Source organism: Taeniopygia guttata, chromosome 9, assembly GCF_048771995.1.
Source record: "Taeniopygia guttata chromosome 9, bTaeGut7.mat, whole genome shotgun sequence".
Taxonomy (NCBI): Eukaryota; Metazoa; Chordata; class Aves; order Passeriformes; family Estrildidae; genus Taeniopygia; species Taeniopygia guttata.
The window spans coordinates 10,397,671-10,420,649 of NC_133034.1; the positions used below are offsets into that span (position 1 = coordinate 10,397,671).

At 38.4% G+C, this 22,979-nt stretch overlaps 1 protein-coding gene and 1 long non-coding RNA gene across 2 annotated transcripts in view; one reads left to right on the top strand and one right to left on the bottom strand.

The window, feature by feature from the left end:
- The window catches only part of COL4A4 (collagen type IV alpha 4 chain), a 67,013-nt gene that overhangs the window by 12,658 nt on the left and 31,376 nt on the right, over positions 1-22,979 (bottom strand). The window contains exons 18-38 of the mRNA XM_072933496.1: positions 20,392-20,461; positions 18,799-18,903; positions 18,064-18,228; positions 17,391-17,483; positions 16,889-17,052; positions 14,658-14,730; positions 13,273-13,379; positions 12,734-12,917; positions 12,082-12,150; positions 10,975-11,079; positions 10,340-10,558; positions 9,597-9,758; positions 8,789-8,959; positions 7,494-7,637; positions 7,012-7,119; positions 6,578-6,756; positions 5,438-5,501; positions 4,844-4,918; positions 4,595-4,702; positions 4,173-4,280; positions 234-305 (exon numbers count right to left, since the gene is read on the bottom strand). Coding sequence (XP_072789597.1) covers positions 234-305; positions 4,173-4,280; positions 4,595-4,702; positions 4,844-4,918; positions 5,438-5,501; positions 6,578-6,756; positions 7,012-7,119; positions 7,494-7,637; positions 8,789-8,959; positions 9,597-9,758; positions 10,340-10,558; positions 10,975-11,079; positions 12,082-12,150; positions 12,734-12,917; positions 13,273-13,379; positions 14,658-14,730; positions 16,889-17,052; positions 17,391-17,483; positions 18,064-18,228; positions 18,799-18,903; positions 20,392-20,461 — 2,545 coding nt within the window. The remainder of the gene's footprint in view (positions 1-233; positions 306-4,172; positions 4,281-4,594; positions 4,703-4,843; positions 4,919-5,437; positions 5,502-6,577; positions 6,757-7,011; positions 7,120-7,493; positions 7,638-8,788; positions 8,960-9,596; positions 9,759-10,339; positions 10,559-10,974; positions 11,080-12,081; positions 12,151-12,733; positions 12,918-13,272; positions 13,380-14,657; positions 14,731-16,888; positions 17,053-17,390; positions 17,484-18,063; positions 18,229-18,798; positions 18,904-20,391; positions 20,462-22,979) is intronic.
- Positions 1-22,979, top strand: part of LOC115496365 (uncharacterized) — a 57,840-nt gene that overhangs the window by 11,688 nt on the left and 23,173 nt on the right. The window contains exons 3-7 of the long non-coding RNA XR_012057427.1: positions 5,416-5,485; positions 6,312-6,497; positions 15,301-15,391; positions 18,446-18,925; positions 22,863-22,934. This is a non-coding gene — a long non-coding RNA (uncharacterized lncRNA). The remainder of the gene's footprint in view (positions 1-5,415; positions 5,486-6,311; positions 6,498-15,300; positions 15,392-18,445; positions 18,926-22,862; positions 22,935-22,979) is intronic.

Sequence of the window (22,979 nt, forward strand, 5' to 3'; positions counted from 1 at the left end):
TATAAACAGCCTTGAAACATTCCAACAAAACTATGTGAGTAATGGAAGTTTGAAAGTTTTCCCCACAAAGAACTGCAGGTGTGCCATTAAGCATACTTTAGATTCTGTTTGAAAGTTTAGTCTAAGCCTTAATGATATCTTCTGGGCAAGGCAAACATCAAAATAAGATGCACCTTTCCTTGCACATTCAGTCATGTAGAAGATTTTCTGTTCCAGTTATTTCTCATCTTTACCTGGAGCTCCTGCAGAACCCTTTTGACCTTTTAATCCATGCAAGCCATCCAGTCCAGGCAGTCCAGGAAGACCTGAGAGGTGTTACACAGGTATGACTGACCAACAATCCTTTACAGTCACAATTAAAAATCAAGCCGACTTTTAATCTGACAACACATACTGGATCAAGATGGGCTATTTGCTGAATTTGATTGCTGGCAACTGCAGAGGAGGTCACACTGCAGTGCAGTCTTTTTGGAAAGGCAAATGTGAAAAGTTTAAAAATCGCAGTCATGATACAGTTTCACATCAAAGCAATCAGAAAGCAAAACTTTCAATCCTTTACGTCCTTCCATCCTGCAGCTAGCAGCTTATGGGTAGAGAACCTTGTGTCTGTGCCTGGACTGCTACTGCTACATGTGGCTGCTACTCCAAAGTTCACTGTGCTACCCCTTCATGGCTCTGATGGGGATGCAGACACTACCTAAGATAGCTGTAAAGCTGGAACTTCTTTACAGCTTCTGTTCAAAATAGAAGTGCAGTTTAACCCAGCTGCAGCAAAAAGAGGATTTCCACCTGCCTTCTTTTCTCTTGTCCTGCAGACTTCACACATAAAACTATGCTTTCTTGCATCACTATTACAAAAGCTCTTTGAACTGAACAGCACAAAATCTTTGAAGACAACAAATTATAATTGAAACTTCTGGTGACACATGGTAGTATATAGAGCATGTCTGTCCCTAATGATGTTCACTACTAGCACTGGCTGAATGTTTGTGGTGGGCAGACATAACTTTTGCTTTATAACTTGTGCTTTTTTGAAAATTGCTAAAACACAATAAATAAAACAATAGATGCCACTTTTAAATCAATTTTTAAGAAAGTTGAACTAATCTAAGGTTGCGTTTGTTGTTTGCAGTCAAGGGTAAAAATTATTTTCATGTCATCAGTGCTTTTTAGTTCCTAGGTTATATAGATAAACTATCAAATGTGAGAACAAATACCTCCTCACTACAGACAGAAGTCTGTCACCTGGTGATAGCAACAGGTCTGGCAAAACTGATGGGTCATTTGTGACAGGTTTCAAAGAGGTTTCAGAGACAGGAGCAGACTTGGGATGCCTCTTGCTCCAGAGAGGGACAACAAACATCAAAGAGCTGAATGATACTGTCAGTGCCTGTTCCTGTCTCTGTTCCACTTCTGCTGCTCATCTCTGCCTCCCTTCCTTTCCCATCAATTCCTCTCCCAGCCCTGCAGGATTCCCAGTCCACTTGCAGTGGGTTTTTCCCACAAGTCTGAATTATCTGTGTGTGTGTCTCCTTTCCTCTGGCTCCTTCCTGGCACAGAAGATGTAGTTTCTCTGTTGGGTGCCTGTGCTTGATCCCAGCATGTCCTGCAGCTCACCAATCTGCCATGTATCCAGAGCAGGCATCTTGGGAAAATTTATTGCTCTATTTAAGCACATAAGAATGGATATATTTTTTTAAAGCTTATAAATTGCTTTATAAATTCAGCAAGGACAAATTGCTGTAGGAACAACAACAAAAATACCCTTCATCAACTGCTTCACCTGCCAAATTTAGATGTCCCTAGTTCAAAGATGGGTCATCTGAGAATGAAAAAATAAAAAAGCCCCAGAGTTCTCTAGCATATAGCTTTGTTCCCAGAAACTGTTGAATTATTTTAGTTAAGATTTAACAAAGGATGAATTAAAAAAAAAAAAAAAAAAAAAAAAGATAAAACAGTCTGGAAAAATTTTAAATCCAGAATTTTTTTTAAAACCTACAAAACATTGATAATATACTCTCTGTGTAATGCACCTTATAATATGGGATACTAGTAATCCAACCTGTAATATCTTCTATTACCTTAATTAACTGTTCTTTAACTTTTCATGACATTCTAACTTTAATTCCTGTATTCTGTAGCCTTCTTGTGCTTTGGACATGTTCCCATTTTAAAATTTATGTAAGAGTTGCTTTTGGGGAATTTAACAGTGGTATTTTAAAATTATTAAGAACTCCTAACTAATTTTGACCCCCAGGTCACCATTTAAAACTTTTTTGATCTCTGGCTCATTCTGGTAAGATTAATGGCTTGGTTTTACTTGCTTTCCAGGGAATTTCTGACACATTTGCCAACAATCCATTATAATATCAGCACTTGTAATTCTGGATTTTTGGATTGCTATGGTCCCATATTTCTAGGTACAGCTGAATTGGCTGACCTGAGCATGAACCACTATTTCTGTGTTTTACAGCCCAATTCAGCTCCTACTCACACAAGTCCTCCTCGTGGTTGTCTGAGTTTTACTTGCTCCATCAAGGATTACTCACACAAGTAAGGCTTGCCAGGCTAAGCCCTTAACTAGTAAAACAACTGTAATAAAGAAAATGGGGTTACCCTTTAATAGATTATCTTTAACTTACTTTTATTTTTAAATCTAGAAGTTTTTTAAAATCTAAAATTTCAGGCACAAGACTTTTAATGTAACTGAGAACCAATGAGACTAACGAGGCCATGTACTTAGCTATGAATTATCCATTTAGTTTCTAATATCCATTTAGTTTCATTCAAGTTCTAACCAGAACTTGATGAAAACAGCACCAAGATCTATACATCCAGTTGAATTGGAATACAAATATCAGTCAGTTTTCATTGCTGGGTATAGTTTCAAAGGTATTGACATTTTTTTCAGCTATGCTGGCAATACATAGAATCCTCAGCTTAGCAGGCAACTCGGTCTCTAATGAATTGTCATTTGGGACTGAACTTTTCCCTCTGCAGGACGTGTGTTAATGTCATGTCCCTGTGCAGGACTTGGGATAACTTCTGCACAAGATAATAAAGAAGTGTCTTATGGCAAGAAGGAAAGAGCCCATCAGTTATGAAGAAGTTTGCTGCAGAAGAATGCTTTTTTTCTTTTTTGACCCCTTTCAGACATCCCTGCTGCTGCAGATCTCTGTTACAGCAAATATTGCTTGCAACACTGAAATGTTCTCTTGCATATTATGTACCAGCAGGGAATCTGTCATGACAGTTTAAATCAGCACTGCTTATTTACTGCAAGCAATCATAAATTGTTTCCATTTTTCATTTGAATTTTCAGTAATTTGTAAGAAACCTTCTCAATTTGTCCTTAAGCTGAGTTTGAAAAAATGGATCTATTGTTCTCTCTAACCATATTTTGTAGCCCCAAGTGTTACTTTACTGTGGTTTCTGTATATGAGTCACTAATCATCTTCCTGTTTGGGAACTGATTATGAGGCACACTATAACAGACACAGGATACAGGGCTGATAACTTTCTTTATGGGGTATTAATAACTTACAATTTTAATTCTAAGCATAGTAAAAATTAATCATGTTCTCCAACAAAAATAATTGTATAGATGAACTGATACTCAATCTAAACACAACAATCATTGCAAGAAGTGTAAATCAGAATTTGGAGGAAACACTTCTATGCTAAATACTCCAAAATCAGACAAGCAACAAGAAAACCAACTTAAGTTAACTCAAGTTATCACAATTTGTTAAAACAAAATTGAAAAACAAAGCTGTCATAGCAGCCTGCTGGGTTTACAGAGTAACAGTGGCACTCCATGGTGAAAATGTAGAACACAGTATAACTGAAGTGAAAGCGAAACAACTGAATTACTGCAAACGCCTTTTTCTTTCCTAATGTTCTGCTATTGGTTACATCAGCTAAGCCAGACTCTGTTTCTACCTTCCTCCTTACTCATTTTAGATTGTAGCCCAATTTTCCAAAGTAGCATTTCTGTTACTTATCAAAGGTAATGGGAACTGGCCTAAGTCTTCTAGCAGTTTAAGAGACCACAGAGTCCAAATCACAGTCACAGTAAGGCCTTTTCCATTTTCACTACTGAAAGATTATTTATGTACCAGTATCTGGTACTGTCACATTACCACTAGAATGGCACTGTATATTCTGTTTACCTTTTCTGCCTTGGGGTCCAGGTAACCCTTGCAATCCTGGAGGTCCCAAAATTCCAGGTTTTCCTTTTTCTCCAGGTTCTCCTGGCAATCCTTGAGGACCTGTAGCTCCTGAGAGTGAAAGAAACCCCTGTGAATATGTAATTTTATTAAACTGTTGATTTTTTTCCCCATGCTATGCAGCACACAGCTGTGGTAACAGAAGTACCTACAAGAGTTTGGGAATGTAGGAAGAATTGATGGGTTTTGCTCTCTGACACTGAGCAGATATTTGCTGCTATAAGTACAGATATAACTTTCAATGCCCTCTTTCATATGATCTCTGACTTCTTCAGCCTCCTCACAGAGACACCTCAAGTGCCTTCTCCTGTCCCATGTATCTTTTGAGCTATTCCATGGCACTATTTTTTAAACTTTGGCATTACCTGGTAATCCAGGTAGCCCTGGATATCCAGGGTCACCCTTGGATCCTGGTCTTCCAGGCTGTCCTTGGATACCTGGTAAACCCTTCTCCCCTGGAAATCCACAAAGTCCTTAAAGGGGAAAAAAAAAACCAAACAAACATTTGCTACATAATGGTTCAAAATGCACAGGGAGCAGAGCTCCCTCTGCTAACAAAACTTAGAGTAAAGAAAATTTTAAGTCTAATTTTGTCTTCAGTCAAAGAGACGTACCTGGCAATCCTGGATCTCCCAGAGACCCTTTCTGACCATGTGGACCAAGCACAGGAGTTGGGTCACCTCTCTTGCCTGTTGAGGTACAGTGAATTCCATTTTATACAAGCATCCTTTCCAGCCACAAAACCAAAGCTGGACACTTTTGTAAGATCAGGAAAGTCATTAATAGATATAAACAGTCATAGAAGGGGCTAAAAGAACACAAAATGGGAATTACTTTGGCACATGCAAATTATGACAGTTCACTTTGATTGCATTTTCTCTTATTTGAATTGACAAATTTTCCATATCCATATAATGGATTTGTGCATTATTTTGATGAAATTTCTGAGTTCTGTGAAATTTGACAGGAATTTATCTTCTAAATTAGCAATACCTACTTTTAAAGGAACAAGCTGTTAAAGAATATACTGAAATACAACTTTTGCCTTCAGGTAAGTGAGACTCATTTCTAATTACTTTCATGTTTTATGGGAAAACAGAAGAACAGGATAGAAGTGACAATAATTTTCTAGTGAATGTTCACCATCTTTCCCACATGTATCCTAACAATCTGGCTTTTTTCACAGCATGTCTATATAAACTCATTACCTTTACATCCTTTGGAGCCAGTCAGTCCTGGATATCCAGGGCTTCCAGGTAAGCCAACATCACCCTAATTTTTTTTTTAAAGACAAAATAAAAATGTTTGACATGGGTTATGTGTAGCAGAAATGATCTGCAGGAGCATTTGGTTCACTTAGCAAAATTATATCTTAAGCTCAACAGAAAAAAAATCCTGTCTTTGTTACATATCTAACACTGGCCAACAACAAGAAACTGTAGTTTAGACTTGCTAATAATTTTTATTTTGTGCTTTTATAGCTTATTCTTGTTCTTGGCTCAAACAGCTTCATTTCCCCACAGATGGCTTGAATAATTTTATTTAATAGGCACCATAAAATAGATATCCAATATTGTTGTATGTTACCCAAAATTTACTATAAACATTAACCAGAAATATTGTGATGTCACAATAAAAATGTAGATTTCCCTATTTTTCATTTTGAATAATGACCATTAATCAGCAAAGAAATTTAATTAAACAAACTAAGCAAAAGTATGTCCCTTTACCAAGAAAATAACTGTGCCTTTACCTTCCTGTAATCTCATTGTCTACCTATCCAGCATACAAGAAGTGAAGAATTAATTATACCTTGCATGAAATGTTTGTGTGGTTTTGTGTATTTGTTCTTGAGCAATACTGCTTGCCTGAGTTCTGCTTGGGGCAAAGATGACTTGCTTTGTCTTGTCTGCTGCTGTGGTCACTTCACACAGCAGGGTATGAAGAAGCAAATACACGTTAACTGCATAATTGTGCTGCTGCTATGTTATGATCTCTGTGGTAAGTGGTTTGTCAATCTGTTCTTAAGAATAATGTTAAAAACTTAATTTTGTGCATCTGTTTTTTGCCCTCCTTTTTTAGCGTAGTGGAGCCTGGACTTCAACCACGTGGCAAAACACTACATCAGAACAGGCAGCCAGAAGAGGTCCTTTCCTAGCTCCCACCACAGTTCCTGCTGAAATGTAACCAAGGCACAGAGGTGTTTCAGTAGGGAATTTACAGCTCCTACTACACCGGCTGGCTCTTCTCAGAGGGAACATCTAATGGGTGAGTACAATACAAGCGCCCTTTCTTTGAGGCAGGAGATAACTGCAAAGTCCAGGACACTTCACTACCACTCTGTTTACCTGGTCACCTGGCTCTCCTTGAAAACCTGTAATTCCTTGAAGGCCTTTTGGTCCAGGCAAACCCCGTGATCCTGGAAACCCCATCACTCCAGTGTCACCTTGGTCACCTGGTAGTCCTGGAACACCATTCTTTCCTGGAAATCCTCGTGTGCCTCTGAAACCAGTATTGCCTTTTTCACCTGAAGTTGATTGCAGAACAAGATAATGACCAATCAAATCAAGTCAGTGTTTGACACAGATTTTCAATATTGCAACACTTTCACTCTTGGTGTATTGCCTTAGTGATAATCCAGAGAAATTATACAGCCAGTTTAAGAACCTGTAAACACGGTATGGTGGCTGGATGTTACTGCAGCCCTGAGTTCACACTGTGAAAACTACCAGTGATTTATGTCAGAGAAATGTGTGTGTATGCAGAGCTTTTATGAACTTACCTCTTTCACCTCTCAATCCATGCTCACCAGGAAACCCTGGGTCCCCCATTTGTCCTTTCTCCAGACGGAGGTTAACAAAGCCACTGTCTCCTGGAGGCCCCCTTTCACCTTGGAAGTAACATATGCAATGTAAATATATCCTCACGAGTGACGTGTCCTGAAAACCAGTTTGAAAGATACTAATAGAGAAAGCCTTCAAGTACTTATGTGACTCTGTTTTTTCAGCAGGCTCACTGCTGACAAAATTTGCAATCCTTCCCTTGCTTTTTTGTTTATTCAGTCATAACCCAGGTGATATTAAATCAGAAGAATTAGTAAAGGTTGTGAAATTATGAAAGACAGCAATTTTGAGCTGCCTGTGATTGTATCTTGCAGATGATTATTCTCTTTCCTATAAAAAATTAAACAGATTTTTATCACAGTAGTAACAAAACTAAACATAGCAACAATATAACTAGAGAGTGAAGTGGATTTTTACAAACCTTTTATTCCCATATCTCCGCATTCTCCACTAGGCCCAGGTAGACCCATTTTTCCTTCTTCACCTTTTACACCAAAGTTTCCCATTGGGCCTTGTATTCCTGGGAGTCCTGGGAATCCCTGGGGTCCTTGAATGCCTTTGCTTCCTGGTAATATGAAATGCTTTATTTACATGTTAAGTCTGCTTATACTGCTGCTGTCATATTCTAAGGAATAGTATAAAGCAAAACCAGGATGTTTAGAAGGACTTTTTAGGAAATCAGCAGAACTAGAAAACCATTAGTTGGAGCATGGTTTCATGCCACGGTCAAACTCCTCTTGAAACCCTGACTCCACTGAAGCAAATTGCCTCCTGCTACCTGCAGTCAGCCCCTGACACTTTAGGCTACCCTTATTCCTAAAGCAGTTATCCCTAACACGGCACCAGATCTTGCACATGGCTACTGGATTATGGGGACCTCGTTCTTCTCCCTGTCCCTGCCCTCCAGCCCAGGAGGCTGGCCCCAAAGAATAGTTGGACTTGCCATTAAAGACTGAGGCAAAGAAGGCATCAAGTACCTCATCCTTTGTCACTATGTTTCCCCCACTCCCATCCAATAAAGGATGGAGATTCTTACTCCTCCTTTTGCTGCTAATGTATTTATAGAAGCATTTTTACTGTCTTTTACAGCAATAGCCAGATTGAGTTCTGGTTTCACTTTGGGCCTTTTGATTTTCTCCCCCCATAAACCCTAAGACAGCCTTGTCCTCCTGAGTTGCCTGTCCCTTCTTCCAAACTTCATACATTCTCTCTTTTTTCCTGAGTTCAGCTAAAGCTCTGTTCAGCCCAGCTGCTCATCTCCCTCACAGGCTTGTCTTTCAGTGCATGGGATGGCCTGTTCCCATGCCTTAAAAATTTCCTTCTTGAATAATGTTCAACCTTCCTGGACTCATTTGCCCCTCAGGACTGCCACCCAAGAAATTCTGTTAACCCTAAACATATTCCTCTTATTATAGCCTATTACAACCTATTACAAATAGTCAGGAAATAACATATAGAAATATGTCAGTGTTGTAAAACAACTAAAGCACCAGGATGCACCAAGATGCATCAAACTGTATTCATCCCTATGTTTTTATCATATGAGAAAGAACAAGGGATGGTTCTATGGTTATTGAGTCTACACTGCTGCAGTCTTATCCTTGAAGCTGGACAGGGAGGTGGGTGCAAAGTACTTCCTAACCTTAACAGCAGTAAAAAGGGCTCCCTCTACAAGGGAACTTAGAGGTGAGATGGTCTGCAGGATATTTAACATACCTGTCTCTCCTGGGAAGCCAATGGGTCCTTTATTGCCTGGAAGTCCTGGGGGACCGCGTGAGCCTGGAGGACCTGGTGGACCTCGTGAGCCCAGAGAGCCTTTCAGACCTTTGATTCCAGGTGGCCCAGCCAGGCCCCTGTCTCCCCTCTGACCTTTAAAGCCTGGTAAACCTGAGAAAGAGAGCTTTAATCTATGTACATAAATGCAGGCAAAAGTTAAGCAATTGTATATAAAAAGTAGAAAGTGATAGATTTGGTATAAATTTGAAGATCATCAAACATGGCAAATAAAGTTGAAACCTCTTTTTTACCATGTTGGGGTTCTCACCCTACCTAGATTTTTCAATTGGAATATTTGTTTTCTTGTATTTCTTTAGTGACAGACAATAGGAGAGCAGTGCGAAAAATCCCTACTAATTTGCAAATACTTTTGATAGATGTGTCTCCTAGCTCTTCCTAAATAACACTTCCATTGAAGAATAAGGAAGATAAAAGCATCACAGTAGTGACAGGAGCTCAGTTAAGTTACTCAGGACAATAGATAAGAGACAACTCTTTGTTATAGTGAACTCACTGTGATTTGGCCAGTTAAGAAACAGCATGGGAAAGGAAGTTGGGATACACCTGAGATGCACAGTCTACATTCCTTGAGTTTACAGAAATGTGCAAAATACAGTGTACACCCCCAGTAATGAGCAGTCCCCATGGCAACATTTGTCATGCCAGCTACAAAAATCATGTGATGAAATCTGGCAGAAAATATATGCAAAGCTTAGAGCTGTGAGGCAACCTGCTGGCTGTTGTGTACCTTGAGGTCCTGGCAGGCCCATGACACCTCTGAGTCCAGGTGGTCCTGGTAAGCCTGGGACACATGGTGAGCCAGGGAAGCCCGGACAGCCTGGTGCTCCTACATCACCTTCTGGGCCTCTAAAACCTTTGGCACCTGGAAATCCTGGGGTACCAGGTTGTCCTGGAAAAAAAAAACTTGTTAGTTCCATTACTCACTGTCCCTCAAAATTCCTAGTTTTAATTTTGAAATGTACGTGTTCAGTTACTATAGTATCTTATTCATCCTCTAGTTTTTGAATAGTTTGTGAAAAGTAATGCTTTTCTGCAATTTAGAATTGGCTGTTGTGGAGAACTTCTTTCTTTAAGGAAGAAATACAAATTCAGTCCTCATCTATAGGTACAGAAGAGTTTCTGATGTGTAGGAGCAGAATGGGAGTAGCTCACTGGCCTGCACCAGGTGCCCAGCACTGGCTCAGTTCTGTAGGTGTTCTCTGCACTGAAGGATGGGTGCATCTGCTTAGGGCCAGGCAAAAGGAACACCTGTAAAAGGAAACAGCAATATCCTCTATGGGATGGGAAGGATGTGGTGCTGTGGGGACGTCGCTGCAGCAAACAGCAAAATGTAAATGTAAAAACAGAGAATACTCTTAGCAGCACCATTATGGATCTGAGTGAGAGGAAGGTTTCTCTGAACCAGGAACACCTTTGCTCAGATTTTGTCCTTTGAACATGTAGAAGTGTTTCACAGAAACTGGCCCATACCTTGAAGTCCAGGAATGCCTGGATTACCCCTTGCTCCCTGTGCACCAGTGGGTCCTGGCAGTCCCCTGTTGCCTGGGAATCCTGGAGGGCCATATGTGGTGTCACCTGGAAGACCCTTCTGACCATCTCTGCCAGGTGGGCCTGGAAGGCCATTTTTGCCATCAATTGTAGATCCTCTTTCACCTTCATCACCAGGACCACCAGCTGTGCCTCGAAAGCCTGTTGATATGATTTTTAAATTCAAATAAAGCTTAATTCAGGAGGAGTTCAGGGCTTTTTGTTTAGTTCTGCCCCCCCCCCCCCACCCAAACTGTGGAATATTTTAGTCCAAATTTAGCCAGATTTAAATTTCCACCTTACAAAGAAAAATAGCATCATAAATTAAATTTCATGTTTCTTATTTATAGCTAATGATACATGAGGATTGGAGGAGGTAATTCCTATGGGAAGTGACAGGGGTTTTCTTTGGGGCAACATCTGTCTTGAGTACTGTCACTACTGTCCAGTTCAGTGCTCTCTGGACACTGAACTATTCATTTCAATTCAATTCTACTTTACCCTACCCTACCTTTCTCTGCATTACCACTTGACCAGCAGCTCTCAAAATCTCCCGAATTAGGAAAAGCACAATTCACCTTCTGGCCCAGGGATTCCTGCTCCTGGCCTTCCTCGATGGCCTTTTGGCCCATCAAAGCCATTTGGTCCAGGATGCCCAGGGAGTCCTTTTAAACCCTTTTGTCCTGGAAATAAAAAGGAAATACATAAAAAGGCTGTCAGAGCACTAAAATGTGTGATCTAAGGATTTTATCTTTATTTCACACAAATTCACATACCTTGAATACAAGCTCATCTCATCTGCTTCTAACACTTTGGGCAAGAGCCACTGCCCAAGTCATAAACAAATGGGTGCTGTTTTTCTAAATGAACATGTTCCCTATTCCATTAACAGCAGACTAAAAATCACCAGTGTCAATTAGGAAAAAGTATTTCCTACAACATTTTAATGTTACAGGCCATGAACAGTATTAACCTAGTGAATGACAGGTGTCAGCTCAAGTTCTTATACTTTCCTCTGCTATATCCATCTTCTGTAATGGTGCAGATGAGCTCAGTACATTCATGTCTGTATAAATTTTTGCTCCCACCCACTGATGTCAGGGAGCTGTGTTACACAGCTTGAAAATCCACTCCATTTCTTCTTAATTTGTTTGGATATTTCAAATGTCTTGGAGGCCATCACATCAGTTCCTGGGTGAGTTCTTTGAATTGAAATTGAATAAGTGGAAGTAATGGTGATAAGTATTGAGATTTTAGGGCTCAATTTCAAATTGCCACAAGCAATGCAGTTTTAGAAATTACAGATTTGCAGCATATCTTTGCCTTGCACATCTCTTTCTCCTGGTATCCAGATGTGCATACTTTAGGCCTTACCCAACTCCAACCATATTTTACAGACTCTCTCATGCATTTTCATTGAGGCAGGACAGAGTTTGAAGCTACCTTGATTTAATTATATCCATGGAGGCTGCCTGCACACCTTCTGATGGTGCAAACTGCAGCTGTCTGGCCCTTGATTCTATTAGAGAGTACATTCCTGTTTATTTGCAGTTTTACGTTTTGAAACATGCATTTTGTTGAAAAACTAGAATAGTGTAGCTTTTTAGCATAGCCTCTTTTCTTTAATTAGCAACTAAAAACTCCATTTCAGTATAAATCAAAAATTCATCTATGCATAAACATACCTTGAATGCCTTTAAAACCCGGGGGACCTGGATTTCCAGGATATGGTGATGTAATGCAGACAGTTTCACCTGCAGCAAGGGGGAGAAGAAACTGACCTATTTGACTTTAGATTAACTGGAGTCTGAACATTTACTCTAATATTTCTGGGGAACTACCCAACCACATGTGCAATCAGCAGTGACTGTTTATGCACATTGTTATTCCCATATTACTGAAGTTTTGATGGGGAATCTTAAAATATAGTTTTCTTGATACTTCCTATGGAACATTGGTGATATTTCAAATTGCTGTAATACAGTTATATATATTTTTAAAGACAAAGATTTTTGTCGTGGCAATTTGTTTTACAGTAGTCTCTATTGCAAGAAAGAAATAATATTTTCTTTTTAATTCTATCTACAGCTATCAGTATAGATATTTTTGCTAAGCATTTTTATAACCAAAAAACCAGGCCAAGCTTTAAGTATAAATTGTGCTTTCCTAAACATTATTTTCACTCTAAATGAATAGCACTCTATGTATGCATATAGATATACATATAGAATAATAGGTTAATATAATAGATAATACATATTAAACCATGATGGGCTCTACCAAACATCCAAACACGTATTTTGTTATTTCATTCTTTACATAAACATTCAAAATTACCTTTCTGGCCTTTTGGACCAGGTGGCCCAACATTACCCATATCACCAAAGTCTCCAGGGCTACCTCTGGCTCCTGGAGACCCAGGAAGCCCCAGACCAGGCAATCCCATCTGGCCTTTTACCCCAGGAGGTCCCGGGAGCCCAGGGAATCCTTTGTCACCCAGAATGGCTACTCCAGAATCGCCCTGAAATAAAAACCTTGGTAAGAAGTAACAAGAGCTAATTTCTCTCCTCTCTTTGATGATGAAAGATCATGTTAAAGAATTATCTGGAGAAATACTTTCACAATGGAAAGACTACATGGATGATATTAGTATTTTTAAATATTCAAAGGCAATAGGAACAAAGAGGTTTGTGTATTTTTTGTTTCTTGACCCTATAATATTGGCACACAGTATATGCAGAGATTATAATCAGTAGTACCAAAATAAAGAGTAATACTTACAAGAAACTAATTTTTTAATGGATAAAAACTTTCATAACCTTTCATAAGATAATATGTTAATTGAAATGGAAAAGGTCTGGGGAAGTCAAACATACCTCAGCTCCTTTTTCCCCTGGCAATCCTAGTTCCCCATCTCTGCCATCAAGACCTCTTTGGCCTGGAAATCCTGGAAGCCCAGTAGCTCCTCTTTCACCTTTTAATCCTTAAAATATTTTTTGGGGAAAAAAAATATATTTGCAGTAATTTTAGGGGAAGGAGGTATTTCTGCTTAAAGAAATGCTGGGTAACCATTGATCCTATCTTCATGATAATTCCCAGTCCTTGAATTCACATTTCTTAACAAGGCTTTAGGCTTAGAAAGGCAGTTTGTAGTTGGATACCTGATGGAACAATTTGGTCTCTCTGTAAAAGACATGTTCACAGCCACCATAAGGACGTGGCTTTTGTCCATGCTATACATAGAGTTAAAATATTTGACTACTGAAACACGTCAGAGATTTATTCTTGATTTCAGTGAAGTCAGGATACAGCAGTGCCATATGATGCAGAGTATTTGCAGCAATATTCCCCAGAGGTTTTTGGTTTTTTTCCCTATGTGGATTTCTCTTACACCAATATTTATGAGAAAGTAACTTTTGCATCAAGTACAGTGAAACTATTCTAACACAAAGATTCATTCTGCTGTGTCAAGAAATCCTTTGCAAATAAAAGCAAATGTTTTCCTCTGTTCCAACATCTGTAAAAAACCCACAGGCATCCAAAGCTAAGCTAACTTTTTATAAACAATAAGAAGGACAATCTTCTGTGAATAACTATTTTAGCCTTTCTAACTAAGTTTTGCCATCAGATTGCTGTAATTTATTGTTCTCTTTTGCTTTTGCAAATCATAACCATAACTGTGGAGAGGTTTTGATCTATTTAATTACAAGAATTCCAGTTGTGCAACTGGTGGCCTATTGTTTTTCTTCAATGCCTGGTCAAGAGTAATTTTTAGAAATAGGAGAGGAATCTGAACAGTCATTGAGACTGAGGCTTTCCCAAGAAGGATGTTGGTGGTCTAAATTGAGATAACAGCTATGGTATTGGTATATGACAGTTCAGGAGGTGGCTTCTGTTCGATAATATTTCTTCATGATTTCACAGTATTTGTATTCTGCTTAGTCTTTGCTGTACAGAACTTTAGAAGACCCCAATTATCAAATGCATGACATGAAAAGTAATTTTTTTGCATTAATAACATGTTGTTAAAATTGTTTTATGGCTCAACTATAGAGAAAAAAAACACAAAACACTGTGTTGATCTTGTGTTTAGCAAGAAGAGAGGGTACCAAGAGAGCAGTTTGGATATATATGCCCTCTAGCTTTCAGTAACTTACTGAGCTAATGGATTTAGTAAAGAGTAAATTAATGTTTTTTCTCACACAATTGCCTAGACATTGTACAGGAAAACAAAAAGGTTAACGGTAAAATATGTGTTTACCTTTTATTCTAACTCTTCCAGGATCACCCTTCTCTCCTTTTTCCCCAAGCTGTCCAGCAGAACCAGGAGTCCCCTTATCATTGACAAAGAAAAGAGTTGTCAGTTATCTCCAGCAGAGACTCAAAGTGGGAATTGAAGGGACAATCAGATCTCCATCTCTTGCATGGTTTCCCCAAGAAAGACATATTAAAGTAACCAAAAGGATGCACTGGTCTCTTTTGATGGTCAAAAAGAGGAGTGTGAATGGCACGTGGTCTCTTCAGGCTGACTCTGCTGCATGCACAGAAGTACAACTGTGCTGATTTTGCATTAGCTGATGTTTGGTGAGGAGGGAAGAAGCTACCCAAGGAAATGATTTCTCTGAGAGCAGCTGCTGAGAGCTTCCTCTCTGTCTAATAACACAAATCAGTGACTCATTTTGAATACTGACACTTTGTTAAACCACTAGAAAGCTGAACAGGCCTCTGTGAACACACATGTTAAAAATGAATAAACCCTGTGAAGTCTCGAATTTGCAAACCAAATCCACTACAACTGAAAGAAATTGTAGTGCCAGAGCACTAGGCCCACAGCTGCACAGATGTGGGACTGCAAATGTAAGAATATCAAGAGTCAAATGATTCATTAACTCTTCCCACTGCAGACTTCAACCCACAACCCATTGAGGAAGGGAATTTCTGGAGGGTGGTGACTGCTGGATGAGGCTGTCCTCCGACAAGTGAACACAGCAGGAAGTAAGTGATACTTCTTTTTTCTGAATGAAAATCCACAAAGCTAACAATAAAAAATTTCAACTACTTAGGTACATTATATTCTTAGGTGAATATATGGATTGACAGGTTTAGAGGGGAAAATAAATACTTTCCTATATTTTTATGCTGATTTTTGTTTTCAGCTGTCCAAACAGGGTGCACTATTCATATCATCTTTGGTCAAGGTCTGATTTTGCAACAGTATATGTGGCTCAAGACAACCATGTGAAATTTACACAGAAGTAAAAAGCCACTGAGTTACAAAAACTGGGGTATTGTATAGACAGCTTCCTCTCTTATTCAAAACCTTTCCCTTAAAAACAGGTGGAGAAAAAACAGTTTATAAAATGTGATTGACAATTTAAAATCAGGCAGCTGATTTCTGAAAAATGTGTATCTGAAACTAGAAGTGACTATTTGCTACAATGTCTAGATCTTCAAGTAGGCAGTGATGAGTTATTAGTGTCTGAAAAGAAAATTAAATATTTGGGAATAAAAGTGAGCAGAAAAATGGAGAAAAATGCTCTATTAGACCAACACACTTCTGTACTGAAGTGAATTATTTCCTTCCAAAGTGATTACTTTGTCCTTGTTTCCCAAATAAGTAACCCAAGAACAGCAAAATTCAGGACAAGGCTTCCAGCGTTACTTCAGAGCCACAAGGGCTAAAACATACTCTCAAAAGTAACAAAAACATCAGAATCTCACATACACCACTCAGGTTATAGGGTTTTAAGAAAAAAAGAGTGCAAATGTAAAGCTTCTAATGAAACAATTGGAACTTGAATGAGAGCCCTTCTACCTCCTTCTCTCAGACTCACAGTGGATTTGTTTGCTTTTTTTTTCTTTTGAAAGAACATGTTCTGGAAACTTTTAAGAAAATCCTTATATGAACAAACAGTTCTGCTATTAAAACAAACCCAGATCTCCAAAAAAAAAAAAAACCAAAAAACCCCCAAGAACAACAACAACAAAAAAAGGGCACAAAACCTCTCTAAACATGTCCTTCAAAACAACCCCAAAACCCAACAATAATACAAGAGTTATAAAGAAGGGCAAATCTACCTATCTTTTCAAAGAAAACCCTCTCACACATAAGAAAGTGTATTTAAAAAAAACTTCTATTTGGCATTATTTTGTCATGCAGCATCCTGGATGTACATTTCATATGTCAGACCAGAAGAAGTAGATCAAAATCACAGCAGGACCAATAAATTATCATATACTGTGTTCCTAAAGCTGTTAGGTTAAGTGGTGTTGTAAATTACTGCTCACTCGGGGGCTAAGATAAACTATATGAAGCACATGAAAGACTCTGCTGCCAAAAGTAAAAGCTTGTTTCACTAGAATGTAATAAGCTAAAGTACATAAAAGTTCCAGATCGTTTTCCAGGGCACTTTCTCAACCATTCTGCTTAAATGCCTCGTGAGTTGAGAGCTAGCTTGATGTTGTTAACTGAAGCTGATGAAAAGTACTCACAGGGAGCCCTGGTGATCCCACGGCACCAGATAGGCCTGGGTCACCCTTTTCTCCGTGTCCTCCAGGGTATCCCATTTGTCCTTTCCTTCCTTGGGTACCTGGAGGTCCTTGCACACCACGGGGACCAGGAGGACCAGCACTACATGAGCAGAGGCCTTGTCTTCCTACATGAAAGTGTCGAAATTACATTGAAACAGATGAAAAAATATTACACAAAAAATAATGCTGTCATTTTTCTTTTCTGTGTGAGTAGTGCACCAGATTTAGACCATTTTATCTCATGTTACCTCACCTGGAGAGGATTATCAGTCTCCCTTTACAGTGCTGAGTAACTCTGCACTAACAGAACTCTGCTGATTCAGAAACCCCAATGCCAACAGGCCATGTAACTGTGCTTTGATGGCCCTCAACCTCCAAGTTACCATGAATTTCTTGCACATTTAGATTTGACACTCCTGGCAAAGGTTTCATACTCAAATTGTTTTTATCCAGGCCAACTTACCCTTCTCTCCTTTTGCCCCTTTTCTTCCTGGAAGGCCAATTTGACCTTTTGGTCCAGGTTCTCCAGGGATCCCTCTGTCAGTACAGATTACACCTTTGAAAAAACAAATTTTCCAGCCAGTATAAATCAGGTTTATGTTTCCACAGCTTAGGTCATGTGTTCTCCTCTCCCTTCTCTTATTATTTTTACATGAAAAGTTAGAGATCTTATTAAATGTATTACAAGTTGTTTCTTATAGACTATACTGCAACAAACAGTATGGCTAAAGTTGATGCTGACACATTGCTTCTCATTGCCACTATTTTTTTCTACTTAGAACTTTTTCTTTTCTAAAGGATATAGATTTGGGCTTCCTCCTCAGTATTTGTAATTTGAACAGTTAAAAAATGGTGTATTAGACCAAAACACTTTGGTCTAATGAACCTTTTTAATTTTTAATTTTAATATGTGTCTTACTTTTGTGGGTTTAAATCATCCAGAAAACTATGAAAATCTTGAAATCTCACTGATCAAAATCTAATAGGAAAAATAAGGTTTCAAAATCCCATGTAAACTTTGAAATAGTTGTCAAAATGCACTTTTCACTTCTCTGTATTTGTAGCACCAACAAAAACAATGGATCTATTATTCTGCAGAGTTCTATTCTTGTTAAATAAATTGCTATTGAACCTACTGGGTAGTCCAGGTAAGCCTTGTCTTCCTGGCTGCCCTGGCAGGCCTGGTGGTCCAGGAAATCCTGGTCTTCCTGGAATTAATTCACCTGTTCCAGGCAAACCAGGGTCCCCTTGAAAACCTTGAGGTCCTGGTGCCCCACTTACTCCTGGCAGGCCAGGAAGACCTGAAAAAAAAGAAAGGTAAACAGCCCATACAGCATTAATGTGAGATATCAAGGAGGAAACTCCAGACCATTCAGGACAGCCCTGAAAAACATCTTCTATATAACTAATGCTTGAATCCAAATTCTTAGGTTTTTCCAGGATCCACAGGAAAAAAAGGTTCCTGCTGTAGACCTTCAAATGTTTCTTTTCCTCTTCTCTCCGTTATCTCTTTTCCAGACATCCCAGTTACTCCAGCTCCTCATACAGAGCAAAGCCATCCCCAGCACATCCCTCTGTATCTTTTTGAGATGGAGAGCAGAAATTTTAAGCACAGAACTCCGGACACAGTTATACCATGGGTTCACCATGGTAATAGTCTCCTTTGTCTTCTGTTCCTTTTCTAGCCATTCCTAATGTTCTGCTTGGATCATTATGTTTCTTTTTCTAGCTATTAAGTGCTGAGTTAATATTTTTATTGAACAGTCTTTACTGTTGGTGACTTGCATCAAGCAAGAACAAAGGACAGTTTTCTTTCAGCTGCTTTCTTTCCTTCTAGTGTATAGTTAACATTAATCCTCTACTTTTCTTACTTGTTCCATCATATCCTGGTCTTCCTAGAAGGCCTGAAGGACCAATTGGTCCAACTGACCCTATTTCACCAACAGGACCTGGAAATCCAGGATCTCCTCGTGGACCTACAGAGAATTACAGAAACATGTGAGTTGAACACCTTATGGAATTGACAGCATAAATCTAGACTAAGCTGCCACCAAAATTATAATTTGGAAGCTACACAAGAGTAAAATAGCTTATGAAACATTTTAAAATGTGTAACAATTTCATTTTAAGGTGGGAGGATTTGGTTACTTTTCTATGGATTCCAGCTCATTTCACAAGCACATTTTTAACTCTTCATCACTTTGTAGAAGTATCTTTGTGCTATGTATTACAAAATGCAGAGAAAAATGTTTGCCCAAGATAAACACATGTGGCATTTAAAATAAATATGGATTTCATGTTATGTGTTTTAGTACACACAGGGAGGTCATTTCAGGATCGCCTTAGTTGAAATTAGTCAGATTTTTAAAAGTATATTTTCAAAATTGCTACAAATAACAAAATTTAAAATTTCAATTACATACTGATAAAGAAAACCTGAATCAGATTCAAACAGTTTCATTAAATTGGAAAAAGAAGATATTGGCAGTAGTTCTGTTCTGTTGTTCTAAAGCCCTCTTTCTCCGAAGATTCAGAGAAATCAGATTTCTCTGATGTACCCACACACTGTGCACATGACTGAATGTTACTCAAGATATTAAGCATGGGGTTGTTTGTTGTATGGGCTGGAAAGCATGGAAGTCTGTGGTAAAAATTTAATTTATTTCAGGATGAGGCCCCTATCTAATGGGGAGGTTCTGCTGAATTGGGGTTTTGTTGTAACTTACTTCTGTGATCTCAGGAAATTTCTAGTACTGCACTAGAAATATAATTTCTAATGAGCTGTCTGTTGAAATGTTCTCATAAGATAAACTCTCCAAGTATTAGATGCAAAAGCACAACATTGCAGGTAGCAGGCCTGGCTGTTCCCCACTGCTTCCTGCTGTGAAATAAGAACTTCCACACATCTTTTCATCAATTAGCTGAGTAAGGTGGGGATAAAGGGAGCTGGGACATTAAAACCCAGCCTGAGGTTTAGGGAGGAAGGTAATAAATTGTCAAGTATTCTGTTGGGGGTACTAGTCCCAGGATTTTCCCCTTGCAAACAGGAAGCTTGATTGTAGTCTAAAATCTGTGTGTTGTGGCAATACTGAAAACAGGAATCCTAAATGATAAGGGCAAGGCAGGTGTTCTTATTTGCTGTCCATTAACCAGCACAGGCCTATTCTTCATCAATTTTTTGTAGCTATACTTAGGTCCAAGAACAAGAGAGTCCTTCAGATCTAGTTGTGAATGTAAGCACAAAGATCTTTCACACAAACAAACATTTAATGTGACACTTGTATGTTTAACATAGTTCCAGGAAGATCAGTGAGACAAACACAAAAATGTGGCCAAACCCACAAACACAGCCTGTGGCCACTGGGATTCTGTCCCCTGCACCCTTAGTGACCACTTTCACACACCTCAGCAAAACAGGTCCTGAACTTTATACAGCACAAAGACTAGTGAAAAATAGATGTAACCTTTTATAGGAAGCAGTGGAGTTCCAACAGCTCCAGGAGGACCTGGGGGCCCTTTTTCTCCTGGATCCCCCTGTAAGAGTCCAACAATATTTTTTTTAATATAGAAATATATGGTGTACTAGAATGTTACTAAATATTTCAACAGTGGGAATATATGTAAGAATGTGACACACACTGCCTAGGAAACTTGATTTTGACACTTTGCAGCACTTAAAACCAAGCAAAAAGATTTAAAATAATAATTATCTTTCAGAATACCAGTGGCTGAGCAGTAATATATCCATTACACATATCTATTTGGCTCTTCAGAACATGTGACTGCTGTATTTGATTTCATTCATTTATTGTAAATATGACTCAACTACAGTAAATCAGTATCCATTTAATTGAGATATTTTGATTTAACAACTTATCTGTAATTAAAATTTACAAAAATTCTATATCAGGATTAGGAAATTACTTCTATGACAGATAAGCATAAAGAAAAACAGTTTCACTGTCTAGCAGCTATTATCAATGATAAGAGATACTCAAAGCTCTTACAAGAAGTTTAAAATATCTGCAGTAGGGAAACATGAAAGTACTTGCTAATGGTGAGGAAAATCACTTCTGCTTGGAGGTTTTCTAAATTAACTTGGATTTTGCTACTTAGAGTTGCAAGTGAAGTGGACTTTAGGGAAGCCTTTTATGTGGCAAATTGTATTAGACCTTTTGCTTTGTAGATTAGAAATCATCTCTCCTTTTTCAGCAAATGGGAACTAAGAAAACAAGAATGTCAATGTGGGAACTGCACGTGAGGCTGCATTCCCAGACTGGACTCCAGGGCCTTTTAGGACACAGACAAGGAGAACTGAATACCCATTCTTACACAAGTGAAAACAAGGCCTCTATGCCTTTTTCTTGGCTTTTTTTTTTTTTTTTTTTTTTTTAAGTGGTATTTCTACAGTAGTTAGACAGTTCTGTCATTGACTGCTGCCCTCTTGATCTCTGGCCTGTTTCTTTTGACTGTATCTTGCAGAATGAAAACATATCCTTGTGTCATCTTTAGTTCTTTTAAACAGGAACATGGATTTGTCTTTCCTAATGACACAGAAGAGCCTTCTGTGTGGCAGGAAAGAAAAACTAGCATTTTTCCTCTTCTGATAAATTTAGAAAGAATTCTGAGCTTTAAAATTAATTTGATGATGATAAATAAAGATTTGTATAATAGATGTATTTGGCCCAAGTCTTATATAATTTTCATGCTGATTTTAAAATGACACAATCAGAACAAAATAAAGAACCGAAGAATAATGAGCCAATGTCAAACATGTCTGTCCTTGGTATCTCAAGTAATAAATTCAATTTGTGGTCTTTGAAAATCTTGTTTTAGGCTGTTAGGGCTAATGACCCTCTCTGGCTGGCAGCTGCCTATTGGCTGTGTTTTCACTGTTGGTACACTCACTCCTACACAATGCCATAGATATCTATAAATCATTTTGTCGACTGATACTGCTTTCTTTTCTCATAAAAACTTCAGGAGACTCTTCTTGCCTACAGTTTATTTAAAAAAAAAAATTGTGTTGCCAGCATCTAGGCTTAGGCATCAAAAGCTATGGCAACTATTCCTTGAAGTCCACTCTTTGTTTTTAGCAACAGTCAGCATTTTTTAAAGATGAAATGTACTTTCAATGCAACTGTTTTTTTTTTTTTTTTTTGAGTCTCTACACGTTAAATCTGAATGCATCTTGGATTTTCTATGAACATGTTTGTTTCAGAAAATCTACACAAGGACATGCTATTCCCAGGATAAGTTTTAATCATATTCTTGTTCCATTGGTGCATGTGATTTTTAGTGGATCATAAGCAACAGCTGGTGAAGGCAGCTGAACAGTTGATGCAGTCTGGATAGGTCTGCCCCTTTCAGGAATAATCAGATTTCTCCAATGGTTTCCCAATCAAAACTACAGCATCTGTATAAGATTCTGCATATCTGCATTAGTTATCCTTTTTTTTATTAAGTTGTGTCTATACTTGATTTGATTTCATTTGCTCTGGGCACTAGCAATTGTAATTTAATCTTTCTGGTTCATTACTGCAGGATTTCAGCCATTTCCCTAGCATAACCTACCAACAATTAATCATGCTTTTGTTTACTGTTTGTAGTGCTAACTGATGGCTACTGAGGCTGTAGGCTAATCTATGGAGTCTGAGGAATGCACTATTCTGTCTGTAACATGACTTGTCTCAAGTTTGTTAATGAGGCCCCAAATTAAAACAATATGTACATCAGGGTGAAAACTTTTTAACAACAAAGCACTTAAGATTTGTTTCTAGATTTTGGGAATATTGGACTGCAATTAATTTTCTGTTTAAATCTGATATGTAATGTTTCAGTTTAATTAGTATCTAAATGATATCACTCTGTTGTGAAGTTGATAACAGCCAAAGGGGATGAAAAGTAACATCTGTGGGCAATTTTTTCCCCTTAGGTATGACCACATGATTAAAATCTTGACTGAAGAAGTTGGTCTAGCATTCTCCTGACAATCCTAAATTAGAAAGTAAGTCTGTGACTAAGCCAGATGTTTTTATTGTACTTTCACTTA